The 13812-nt window shown below is 40.4% G+C and overlaps 1 protein-coding gene across 3 annotated transcripts; it reads left to right on the top strand.

The window, feature by feature from the left end:
* The first annotated feature begins 344 nt into the window (after nucleotides 1-344).
* SLITRK2 (SLIT and NTRK like family member 2) lies at nucleotides 345-3543 on the top strand. Of its 3 annotated transcripts, none has more exons than XM_005900593.3 (2): nucleotides 345-482; nucleotides 720-3543. In XM_005900593.3, the coding sequence occupies exon 2, from the start codon at nucleotides 763-765 to the stop codon at nucleotides 3295-3297; it is 2535 nt and encodes an 844-aa protein (XP_005900655.2). In that variant the 5' UTR covers nucleotides 345-482; nucleotides 720-762; the 3' UTR covers nucleotides 3298-3543. The 3 variants fall into 3 exon arrangements, with proteins under 3 accessions (XP_005900655.2, XP_070222835.1, XP_070222834.1); XM_070366734.1 differs by having other exon boundaries at nucleotides 352-482; nucleotides 732-3543; XM_070366733.1 differs by having other exon boundaries at nucleotides 357-492.
* The last annotated feature ends 10269 nt before the right edge of the window (nucleotides 3544-13812 follow it).

Genomic DNA, 13812 nt, shown 5'->3' with positions numbered 1-13812 from the left:
CGCCTGCCAGATTCCGAATTCGTGCGCACCCCCACCTCCCCACCCCCCAGCAAAATTAAATCAACCAGCAGAAAACAGCATCCCTCCGGAAGCAGCGGCGTCCCCTTTTACCTTGCTCTTCCTCTCTTTCTGAAGATGCTAAACTACCGGCGGACTGCAGAGGAGAGGGGTCCCGTCTTCTCCTGATGCGTGAGTAACAGACCCCCGCCCCAGCACCCCGCGCTGTCTTTGCTCGTCCACCCTCTCCCTTCCCCCCGCCGCCAGTCCCCTGATTTTCCCACCCCCTTTTTGCGCAGTTAAAAAAACAAAACAACAACAAAAAAAAGTAGAGCAATTTCTGCTGCGAGCCCAGGACGGTCAAGCCGCCCGAGATAGCTTCAAGATATCCCCCAGGGGCGGAGGAGGAGGCGATGGGCTGGATTTAGTAGGACAACTCGGTTACTAATGACTTCGTGGCTGGCTGCGACCCGCTGGGAAATCAGGTGCAAGCATGTGGGTGCCGGGACGCGTGGGTGGGTCGGTGGGTGGGTGGGCTGGGAGTGGGGAGGAGAGCAGAAACCGCTGGGGAAAAAAAAAAACGCAGTGATTTCATTCTGCCTCGCTGCCCACTTCCCGCCGTCTTCCTCCCTCCCACGTCGCCCCCTCGCTTTGCCATTTTAATCGGGCCTCCGTGTTTCTTTCTCCCCCGCCTCCCGCTCTCTCTTGCCCCCCCGCCCAAGGTTTGCCTGTAGGTACCTGAGCTGACCCCGACGGCGCCTAAAGATGCTGAGCGGCGTCTGGTTCCTCAGCGTGTTAACCGTGGCCGGGATCTTAGAGACGGAGAGTCGCAAAACTGCCAAAGACATTTGCAAGATCCGCTGCCTGTGTGAAGAGAAGGAGAACGTCCTGAATATTAACTGCGAAAACAAAGGATTTACAACCGTCAGCCTGCTCCAGCCCCCCCAGTACCGAATCTATCAGCTCTTCCTCAATGGCAACCTCCTGACCAGACTGTACCCCAACGAGTTCGTCAACTACTCCAACGCTGTGACTCTCCACCTGGGCAACAACGGGCTGCAGGAGATCCGTACAGGGGCGTTCAGTGGGCTGAAGACCCTGAAGAGGCTGCACCTCAACAACAACAAGCTCGAGGTGCTGAGGGAGGACACCTTCCTGGGCCTAGAGAGCCTGGAGTATCTGCAGGCTGACTACAATTACATCAGCGCCATCGAGGCGGGGGCCTTCAGCAAGCTGAACAAGCTCAAAGTGCTCATCCTGAATGACAACCTCCTTCTGTCGCTGCCCAGCAATGTGTTCCGCTTCGTCCTGCTGACCCACCTAGACCTGCGAGGGAACCGGCTGAAACTGATGCCTTTCGCGGGGGTCCTCGAGCACATCGGGGGCATCATGGAGATCCAGCTGGAGGAGAACCCCTGGAACTGCACATGCGATTTACTTCCACTCAAGGCTTGGCTGGACACCATCACCGTTTTCGTGGGGGAGATTGTCTGTGAAACCCCTTTCCGCTTGCACGGTAAAGATGTCACCCAGCTGACCAGGCAAGACCTCTGCCCCAGAAAAAGTACTGGTGACTCGGCTCAGAGGGGTGGCCACACCGACACACACATCCCGAGGCTGTCACCTACCCTGAATCCTGCTCTCAACCCGACCCGGGCTCCAAAAGCCAGCCGGCCACCCAAAATGAGAAACCGTCCCACCCCCCGGGTCACAGTGTCAAAGGACAGGCAGAGCTTTGGCCCCATCATGGTGTACCAGACCAAGTCCCCAGTGCCCCTCACCTGCCCCAGCAGCTGTGTCTGCACCTCTCAGAGCTCCGACAATGGGCTGAACGTCAACTGCCAAGAACGGAAGTTCACCAACATCTCCGACCTGCAGCCCAAACCCACCAGTCCAAAGAAACTCTACCTGACAGGGAACTATCTTCAAATGGTCTATAAGAATGACCTCTTAGAATACAGTTCTTTGGATTTGCTGCATCTAGGCAACAATAGGATTGCAGTCATTCAGGAAGGTGCCTTCACAAACCTGACCAGTTTACGCAGACTTTATCTAAATGGCAATTACCTTGAAGTGCTGTTTCCGGCTATGTTTGATGGGCTGCAGAGCTTGCAGTATCTCTATTTAGAGTATAATGTCATTAAGGAAATTAAGCCGCTGACCTTTGATGCTTTGATTAACCTACAGCTGCTGTTTCTGAATAACAACCTGCTACGGTCCCTGCCTGATAACATATTTGGGGGCACGGCCCTCACCAGGCTGAATCTGAGAAACAACCATTTTTCTCACTTGCCAGTGAAAGGAGTTCTAGATCAGCTTCCGGCTTTTATCCAGATTGATCTCCAAGAGAACCCCTGGGACTGCACCTGTGACATCATGGGACTGAAGGATTGGACAGAGCATGCCAATTCCCCTGTCATCATCAACGAGGTGACCTGTGAATCTCCTGCGAAACACGCCGGGGAGATCCTGAAGTTTCTGGGGAGGGAGGCAATCTGTCCAGATGGTCCGAACTTGTCAGACGGAACCGTTTTGTCAATGAATCACAACACAGACACACCTCGCTCGCTCAGTGTGTCTCCCAGTTCCTACCCTGAACTGCACACTGAAGTTCCGCTTTCCGTCTTGATTTTAGGATTGCTGGTTGTCTTTATCTTATCTGTCTGTTTCGGCGCTGGCTTATTTGTCTTTGTCCTGAAACGCCGGAAGCGGGTACCCAGTGTTCCCAGGAGTGCTAACAACTTAGATGTAAGTTCCTTCCAGTTACAGTACGGCTCTTACAACACTGAGACCCAGGATAAAGCAGACGGCCACGTCTATAACTACATCCCTCCACCTGTGGGCCAGATGTGCCAAAACCCCATCTACATGCAGAAGGAAGGAGACCCGGTGGCCTATTACCGAAACCTGCAAGAATTCAGTTACAGCAACCTGGAGGAGAAGAAAGAAGAGCCAGCCACACTTGCTTACACTATCAGTGCCACAGAGCTTCTGGAAAAGCAGGCCCCGAGAGAGCCCGAGCTGCTGTATCAGAATATCGCTGAGCGGGTCAAGGAGCTGCCCAGTGCGGGACTTGTCCACTATAACTTTTGTACCTTACCTAAAAGGCAGTTCACCCCTTCCTATGAATCTCGACGCCAAAACCAAGACAGAATCAATAAAACCGTTTTATATGGAACTCCCAGGAAATGCTTTGTGGGGCAGTCCAAAGCAGACCACCCTTTACTGCAAGCTAAGCCGCAATCAGAACCAGACTACCTCGAAGTTCTGGAAAAACAAACTGCAATCAGTCAGCTGTGAAAGGAAATCATTGACAACCCTCTGGCATCAAAGGATGCTGCTCCAAACTCTTGGAGGCTGGGCGTTTGCTTTTGTGTGTGTCTGTTCTCCGTTTCTCAGCCTCAGTGGGGGACTTTGAAGATGTTTGGGGGATGGGGTGAAGCAATGATACTGCTTTTTCAAGTTTTCCTTTAAATTATTTCTCTCCCACCTTCCCCCCACTTCTCTCCTTAGGAATCATCATTGAACATGAATGTTTCTACAGTGCATTTTTTCATATACTTTATGGTTGTGTTTCCTTTTTCTTCTTTTATTTTTCCAGTGTGGGAATGGGAAGAGGAGATTATAGTGAATGAAGAAACAGTAAGCAAACTTTTAAAATGAAAATGGATATTTAGTGTATTTTGTAGAAGATCTCCAAAGATCTTTTGAGACTATAAATTCTTTTGTAAATAACGATATATGGTATTTCGAACTTCAGTTACCAAGCATAGCCACTGGGCATCACTTCTTCATGTTAAAGTGCCTTTGCACTTTAAGTACATTACTTAAATGTTGCTTTTAGCTTTGATAAATTGAACATATTTTAATGTGTTGTATTTTTGAAATTAAAAACACTGTAAAATAGATTGAAATGTCAGCTATATTAAGTCAACGTACAGTTTGCTTGAGTTATAGAAACCAGCTTGTCATCAAATGATTCTAGTTCTAGGACTTTATAGATTTAACTGTAAAATGTTTCCTTTCCTTTGGGTTTGTTCTAAATGATTTTATTTAAGTCAACTAAGGGGATTTAACAGTGGACTAGAGGTAATAAACCACCTCAGTTGGGATTAGTAATTCATTAATAAAATATATTTAACCCAATATGAGTGAATTGAACAATTAATGCCCTTCCATAAATCATTATTTTACACTAACATGGTCAGTGTTTTAGATTATTTTCCTAATTAAAGAGTACATTACACAACTTGTAATATATTTTTCCTGCATTAAATTAGATATTTTTATATTTAAATGAAAGAGTCTGTATTTCTAACTTTTTAATTGAAATTAATATTTTTTCTGCCTATTGAAACATTTTCTATAAACACACACCAGTAGAGGCCGCCACACACCTCATTTAATAAAGACATACGAGCCATTAAATGCCTTGAAGGAAGACTTCAAAGGTGAGATTTAAACGTCCCAAGTAAGTTCTCTGCAAATTCAAGGCAACAGAGACAAATCTATACATTACTTGCTATTTCTTTTAGGATTAAAGGTTAGACTCAGAATCCATCTCAATTTTCCCATTTTCAGAGAAAGCAGTGTTTTCCTCTTGAGTTTATGGAAGCGTTAACAGGGAGCTATCAAATGATGTACCCTGTGTGTCTCCAACGCAATTAATAAATGCCTAAATGGAGAAAGTAGCCATCTTTTCTTCCCCTGCCTTCTTGAGGCAAGTGTTGCTTGAATTTTTCCTTGGCTTGACCAAGCTTTTCGTTTTGGTGTTAGAATTAAAATGATTTGAACTAACCAAGTCTACATAACATTTATGAAGCCTTATTAGCCTGTAAATAATTTTTAGATGCAAATATTATTGTGTGATTTAAACAAACAGCCCTTCTTTACAACAAAAAATAGTTTTGTTTTGTCTATTGTAAATCCTTATGCAACTGGGGTGGTGATCTGCATATAAAGTAGTCCAGCTTTTCAGTTCCTTATTAAAGCAATTGATGGCATCTGAAAGAAGCACACTGTTTCCTTTTCATAAATAGGTTACTGCACATAATAATCCTTTATTATCATGTGGAGATTGAAGTGGATCCTGATGACTTACTTTTAAAGCTTTAAAATGACTAATAGTTTATTGTCTGTCACTATAAACAATTCATGTGATAGGCTTTCAATTAGAAATTACTTAAATCCAAATTATTTGGATTAATAGCTACTGGTGCAAAATCGTTTTTTTAACAATAGAAGGTAATTGTGTATATATAAATGTAAAGGGCATTCAGGAAAGTAAATGCCTTTAATACCCTAAAATCTCTGAACATCTACAGTGACAAGCTTACGTGTTCATTCTTTGATTAGAGATCATAATTCTTATTTAAATCCATTAGATGGAAGTTTAAAACGGTGGGCTGAAATGATCTACAGGAAGGTTAATGTCCAGAGATTTTACATTTCATAGAAGAGGAGCAAGAGTGATATGCCAGTTGAACTTGGAGATAGCTCCCGGAAACCATCTCCTCTTATATATATAAGAATTACAAAAGGACTGTCAGGTCTGCTCTCATTTGGTGCAACGATAAATACAGAACACTGAGGTAGGTATTTGAGGGAATGATTATGAAGGCAAATTAATATCCATCTTCTATTAAGAGAGTTTTTTGGTTTAAACTGTATGCCTAGAACCACTGATGTGGTGATTCCACTTCAATGTTCGTATTCTCCTGAAAATAAAATCATTCCTGTAAAATACTAGTCTCTATAGAAAAACTAATTCATTCATTTTAAGCAGAGATTGCTTACTATTCATTTAGTTACATGATTTTAAAGCGGCCTCCTGGAAGAACTCAGATTCATAAACTCTTTTGCTTAATAACTATGGTTTAATTTTAAATTCTCATGCTTCTTAGATGTGTACTTTATTTTGTTTTAGGTTTTAAGATGAAATTGTTTGAATGTGGTCCAGACTATTTCATTTAAAGGCATAAAACACCATATACTGTGAAGCTTTATTTTTTTAATGCAATCACAAACACTTTGTTTTTTAACTTATTAGCATCCCCACTGATTGTATTGTTTTGCTTTATCCATTCAAGTGCTTTAAACCATATTTTATTTTAGGATTTTTATTTTTATCTCCTACAGCTGGATTTTGCTATTTCACTTTTATTTCACATGCAGCTTGTAATGGGTATGAGCACAAGCACAGCGAAATGGTTCCAGCCAGCAGAATGTGATCTCCCCTGGCCCTGCCTGAAACAGATCTGTATATCTGGCAAATGGTAATTCCCTCTGATTCTAGCTCTTAATTAGTTCCTTCTGCTGTTTCTGAATATACCTGTGTCTAAGTTTGTATCAAAACTCTCAAAAGCACCACTTCTCAGTCTGGACACAATTGCCAAAAGTCTAATTTGCTTCTGGACTTTGGTCAACCTGTGTGCCTTGTTACTTCCCTCCAGCAGTTGGTGAGTAAGGAAATGACCCTTCAGTTTCCTCTGCTTTATCCTCTGGCCTCTAAGGTGATTTAATTTTTCTAAATATTTTCATTTCATCAAGGGCTCAATATTCTATGGATTTTACAAAAAGGGTCTAATGAAAAAGAGGGACATTCTGTGATTTCTCAGACTCTGGAAATTCATTTTAGCTGTACACATTTCAGAAACATAACTGGATTGGAAGCTAGACTGAAGGAAGTCTTCTAGACAATTCTCCTAATCCAGTCATTTCTTCATTCATTCACTAAGTAATTGAGTGTTTGCTTCCTAGGGGCCAGGCTTTGTGCTGTGTGCTAAGAGGGTGCAGAGATACAGTAGTCAGGATCTCTGTCCACCCCCTCACCCTCACACCCTGCAGAGAGCTTAGTACTAAAAAAAGGAGAACCTTATCTGAATGACCATCACCTGAAAAAACAGTGGGGACAGCAGTGAAATGCAGGAAGTTGAGTTTTTGAAGATGATTTTGTGCAGTGAAATATAACACTGACACATCATGTGCTAGTTACTGTGTAACCACCATTAACATCATTTTAGAGTTACACAGTTAAACAGGGAGAACACCCACAAAAATAAAAACAAATTTCTGCAGAATAGGGCCCAATATTATGGCCTGAAAATAGCTATATACTTCTGCTATCTAAAGATGTACATTATAAAAATGAATCCCCAAATTGTAAATACAAAAAATCACAAACATACTTATAATTTTGGAATATCCATGTTTTAAAGGCAGTATTGACTTTCTATTTCAGTGGCTTAAAATATAACATTTGGCTTAAGTGTCTTTTAAAAAGACAATAAGACACCTAAATCCTGAGAGAAAATTAAGTACTGTATATAGGTGTACTTTGCTTCCCACAATGGTTGTGCAAAAAGTCACATATAAATTGAAGTTTTGTAAGTTAAATTGTATTTTAAAAGCATTAGGAGAGCTGCCATTTAGAGGAAACTTGTGAATCAATCTTTTTATAAGGCAGAAAACCATTTTATAATACAAATAATCTGTCTAATTTATCTTTTTTGTATGTTTGGAGTTTCAATATCGACTTTGCTTAAAACACAGCCCACCTGCATAATAAGAGTGTGTTTTTCCAGTGCTGCTTGTGCTACCAGTTTCTTGGTTGCTAAGGGCTTATACTTGAAAATCCGCTGCAGTTTTGTGTGACTGGAGCTATCAAGCAATTCTCTGAGGGCGCAGTAGCATTCCTGAACAGTCCGAGTAGCCAACCCATTTCAACTCCATTGACCACAGGACTTTTCTGCTCCGCAGCATTTTCTCTGTCAGACGTGGCCATGATTCATTAGACGGTAGAGTGACTCCTGTATTCACATCCTATAAAGTGCTTAGAGTCACAGGTTTTATAATAAATATATGTGATCATGTAAACATATTAAACTGCATGCGTGTTGTAATTTTTTAGCAGTATTTTAGCTTGAAAGTACTTGTACAAATACTGTTAGATTTAGTTGCAAATAATTGTTCTCAAATTACTGGAATAAATGGAAAATGAAATGCACTCTCGTGTAAATAGACTTCTGTGCCAAATAGTGACATTGTTTCAAAAAAATGAGTGCCATATTTTGGGCTGTTAATAGGGAAAATGAAATACTGAAAATGTGATCAAATGATACTGTGTTTTATTGGATAAACTTTATATAAAATTATTTTTTATGCTACAGTTAGCTTTCAATTAATAAATATTCACAAAAAATGAACATTTGTATTAGTTAGAAAAATTCTTTAGACTCTGAGAAGAGTTGATGACAAAGTATTGCTGGAACCATTCTCTTTGCCTTGGTCTATACTGTTCAAATATTTACAAATTAAGGTCTTCTTTGTATGATTAGAATTTACATATTAAGGGTAAATGTCCTTTTAAAAACATACTAATACTTTTCTATGAATACCCATTGGTATCAGCCTTAAAAAATTAAAAGTAGAAAGAACAATAAAACAATTAAAATTGAGATCTCTCTAGGAATTGAAAGTCTGATTTCACACTGCCTTCACCACACACACCAACCCACACAACAGCCAACTGTTTTTCATTACAAAATTCTGTCTAATACCATAGGTGATTTAATACTTTTATATCTATAAAATGAGAAAGATTGGCATGCAAATCCAAGAATTAGAAATTATGAATTCATTAAAGAAGATGTTATAACTGTATTCACAGAGACTAGAGTCAAAACGAATGAGAGAGAGATGCATTTGTTGCTGTAATCATGGTAATACTATAGCAAAGTGACTTATTTGGTATTTGCATTGGTTGGACATCAGAATATATCTGCCAGGTATGCTCCATCCACAAATGTACAACAAAGGACTTGAGATTTGTGTGATGAACAAGAGGATTTGCAACTAATTATCCCCTCTTTAGATTATTAATTTACTGTCTTCACCATATATTCAGATTATTCATATGGCCTTCACAAGTCTGTGAAAACAATTGGAATAGTCTCATTCTAGAGTGTTTTAATGAAGAATGAGAGTTGGTGCTTAGTACACGAAATTATCTCATCCAAGTGAAAGCTGCTCAGTCGTGTCTGACTCTTTGTAACCCCATGGACTATATAGTCCATGGAATTCTCCAGGCCAGAATACTGGATTGGGTAGCCTTTTCCTTCTCCAGGGGATCTTCCCAACCCAGGGATTGAATGCAGCTCTCCCACATTGCAGGTGGATTCTTTACCAGCTGAGCCACAAGAAAGATAAGTTGAAATGGAATGGGAATGAAAGGGATATACAGCCCCCCATTCTGAACACATGTCATATCAGACAGCAAATCATATGTGCCTGTTGATCCCAGGAAAAGACCATCAAAATAGATGTTGTCATTACTGAATGGAGGCTGGAAATGCACCTGATCCGTATTTCCCTGGGCAATAGTATGTGATTAGTTATACATCATTTTTATTAATTTGATTTTTCAACCATTATTTTGTGTTTGCTATCAACATTACCCTAAAAAGGAACATTAGAGCTAATTATCTGTCAGATCTAGTTACCTGGCATTTTGGGATACATTTGATCTTAACAGAATGTTGGGTACAACATCAAATATAAGGTAATTTCTGGCTCACAAAAGTGACTGTTGGGCAAATAGGAGAGGTGAATGGGGTGTGCTCTGGGTAATCTTTAGCCAAGTCGCTCACTCCTCAAGCCCCTTTCCCTTTCACAGCATTAACGCCTGCCATAGTGATTTGGAATATATAACCCTTCAATAAATATTTCCATAATGAATGAATGAATAATACTGGCTCTCATGTGAACACTGAAGAAGGGTGAAAAACTGAAGGATCTAAGTTCAAAGCAATTGTAATGGGTTTTTAGCTGTTCCAGGAAGTACTAAACAAATATTTACTGGAACGATTTTCAGAGCTTATGAAGAACACACACATGCACACTGTGATGATGGTAGAGAAGTTACAGTAACACACAGCTAAGATCCAAAGTTTATTACATGCCGGCAGGTCCAATTTTAAGTGATGCCCGAATCTGTCTATTGAACCCAGCGATCGCATTCTACACTTAAAAGAAGCTTTACTGCTGAGTGCTGAGATTTCCTTGTTATTGGCTTTTGGCATCAGGAGATTCCGAGTTGAGAGAAAATAAACTCCCTGACAAAGCTTGAATGATGATTCAGAGCTTATCATTTAGGTCTTCCTAGGACCTGTGTGTCAGAGAAGGCAATGGCACCCCACTCCAGTACTCTTGCCTGGAAAATCCCATGGATGGAGGAGCCTGGTAGGCTGCAATCCATGGGGTCGCTAAGAGTCAGACACGACTGAGCGACTTCACTTTCACTTTTCACTTTCATGCATTGGAGAAGGAAATGGCAACCCTCTCCAGTGTTCTTGCCTGGAGAATCCCAGGGATGGAGGAGCCTAGTGGGCTGCCATCTATGGGGTCGCACAGAGTCGGACACGACTGAAGCGACTTAGCAGCAGCAGCAGGACCTGTGTGTTTGGTTTGTTTCTTAAGTCTTCCATATAGAAGAGAAATTCTTTGTGTTCAGACTACATTAAGTCATATTTCTGTCAGAACACAGTTGTTTCATAAAGTCCGACTTGTCCAGAAAAGAACCTAGAGGTGGTATTTCATAACAGAGTCCCAGGATCTGAGGTTCTGATCTTTGTACAGCTAAGAAGCTATGAGAATAAGTCATAGTTCTCACTGGGTCTCAGTTTTCCTATCTGGAGCAGTGTTGGCCTGTATGAACTCAATGGATATGCTCTGATTCTAGGTTATTTGGGGAGTGACTGCTACACACAAAATGGATAATGCATGAAGTCAATTATTTAGGTACTTCAAGCCTGAAAATCTCTTACCCTTCTCCTTTCCAGTGTCTAATTTGGACACAGCCATCTCTGATTTTATTTTTTACAAGATTCAAATGTAACATTTGTCTCAGGTTAGTTTATCTTCCTAAAGCTTGACTTTTAAAATGCTTAAAACATTTTTCTTCTTTGTAAATCACAACATTCTACTGCTTTGGGGGGAGGGGAGGAAGGTGATGGGATTTTTCATTTAGCTGTTTGGTAGGGGGAGTTTTCTATGGGGCTTATTCTGTGTGATAATTAGGAAAGTTAAACTATGAATCTCTCTAGGAAAATCATATTATCACATTTCAGGGCACAAAGCAGTTTTCCCATTTGGTTTGTTCATCATCCTACCCTTTTATCCAACACTGCCAAGTTTCTTATCATCAAGGAAACTGACAGACCCTTGGACAATTCAGTTGAGCTTCAGAAATTCAACGATTCATTCCAGTTAGCAAAGCTCTTAGCTGACAAGTGTATTTGGCTTCTAACTGATCATAGACTTCAGCCATAGTTTTATTTCTGGGCCACTGTGTCTCTAGTTGGTCAGATTGATTTTAACTGGAAACAAAAAAACAAAGCCCTCAATCCTGTAATATTTGGCTGACATAAATTTTGCAAGGGTAAAAAAGAGAAGCAAACATTTACTCAAAAACTTCCTCTGCTTTCCAGGTGTCTGAAGGGCTTATTAAAAGCCTTAGTGAATGCAAGGAAAACCCATCTACACTTTGCTTTCTGTTTTCTTCTGTCATGTTACAGAAGGTTGTGGAAAAGGACATGTAGACTATCTTGTCTAAGCCATTCTCTTAAAAGATTTAAAAAATAGGATGCCACTGAGATACTCAGGATTTACAGTATAATTACATTTCAAATGTTTAACTCGAAATTTTTGAACAAAAGCTATTTTATGTACTAAATAGATCTCTGCAAAGCAAGTACATTTTAACCATTAATCTGGACAGTTTGAGAGCAGGGCTTGTTGAAGGAATCTTACTCTTTTTAAATTACATTTATTCAGATAGAGACAATCTAATTGTTTTGTGCAAATTTCTCAGAAAGTTGTTCAGTTCTACTACTCAAACAGTTCAAATATTATAAAATTTTAAAAATATGTTTATTATTCTGTTCTTACATATTAAAATGGATAAGGCTCTGACTGTGTTGATGGAGTTTGTGGTTTTCCAGTTGGACTTTCTGAGTGTCTGTATATAGGGATGGATATTTGTACAAAGACAAGGTAAAGTCTTAGGGGTAAATAGACACTTTCTAGAGTGATTTATAACAGATGACCAGGAAATGGGGAGTTTCACAAAATATTGCCTTGTGTCAGAAATCTTTCCCCAGCTTTGATTCCTTATCAGGAGACAAACATTTTCCTATGGCAGTAAGACTGTGGGTTTTTCTGAGTTCTGCTTTGTTTTGGTCTTCAATCACATTGATTCTTTCTGATTTGCTGATGAAGGAGGATCTGACGACAGTGGGGGAACATTCCCCAAGGACAAGGTGCCCTCAGATTTTGCCTCCATGCCTCTGCTAACTCTCCATGTGACCTTGAACCAGTCCCTTCTCGGAGCCCCAGTTTCCTCATCTGAAAAAGAAAGTAGACAGCCATGCCAGTCAAGAAAACAATTGAATAAAAAGGAGCTTACTACTGAAATCCACTTTGATTTATAAAAAGTAGTAAATCATCTGCAAAGTTGACAGGTTAATGATCATTAATAACAAATTATTTTCAACAATCCTCACACCTGTTCTGTGACACACCAGTGAAAACATTTGAACTAGAAGTTCTATAGTTTCTTTCAGCTTTAAAAAAAAAAAGAAACCAAAAACAGTCTCATGCTTTTCTTCCCCTCATCCTTATTCCAGCTCCTAAACATTTTAATTGTATAAATCCATTTACACAAAGAGTATGAGTAATTTCTGGTAGTCCTTATGTGGTAACAGATTGTCTCTAAAAATACAACTTATGGAGTGCTCATTGTGTGCCGAGCACTTGAGCAGATGCTGTGCACATCTAAAACAAATCCACAAGTTCCTGAAGGCCTAGTGCTAGGAGGAGACTCCGTTGGGGAGAAATGAAAAAACTGGCTCCTGTATGTCGGGGAGACATAACATATACACTAGAAGTAAGACGTGGCTCTTGCCCTCATGGAATATAAAACTAAATTGGGAAGATGAGCTGCTCGTCCTTGAAAAGGAGAGGAGAAATCAGGGTCACAAAAGAAAAAGATCAATGCAGATTAAATTGGACTTAGCTGAGAAGGCTCATGGGAGAAGGCAGGGCACAAAAAAAGAGCCGTAAGTTAGGGAAAGGCTTGGGGAGTCACCAAGCTTGACAATATAAAGACAAATAAGCCTGTGAAGAAAACAAATGGTTACTGCTGTGCTGGAGGGGTGGGGATAAATTGGGAGATTGGGATTGACACATACACACTGATGCTGATAAGTCACTTTAGTCGTGCCCAACTCTGTGCAACCCCAGAGACGGCAGCCCACCAGGCTCCTCCGTCCCTGGGATTCTCCAGGCAAGAACACTGGAGTGGGTTGCCATTTCCTTCTCCAGTGCATGAAAGTGAAAACTGAAAGTGAAGCCGCTCAGTTGTATATGACTCTTAGCAACCCCATGGACTGCAGCCCACCAGGCTCCTCGGTCCATGGGATTTTCCAGGCAAGAGTACTGGAGTGGGGTGCCATTGCTCTCTCCTACATACACACTACTATATATAAAACAGTTATATATATATGTGTATATATATATATATATGTATAATATATATATAGTTATATATACATAACTAATAAGGACCTACTGTACAGCACAGGAGCTCTACTAAATACTCTGTAATGACCTATATGGGGAAAAGAATCTAAAAAAGAGTGAATATATGTATTGCATTGGCCAAAATGTTTATTTGTATTTTTCCATAAGATGTTATTGAATACATATATGGAAGATATGTATAACTGATTCACTGTGTTGTACACCTGAAACTAACAG

This window comes from Bos mutus, unplaced genomic scaffold (genome assembly GCF_027580195.1).
Source record: "Bos mutus isolate GX-2022 unplaced genomic scaffold, NWIPB_WYAK_1.1 CTG198, whole genome shotgun sequence".
In the NCBI taxonomy this organism is placed as follows: Eukaryota; Metazoa; Chordata; class Mammalia; order Artiodactyla; family Bovidae; genus Bos; species Bos mutus.
Note: the sequence above shows the minus strand (reverse complement) of the source record. Positions and strands in the feature narration are given on the sequence as shown.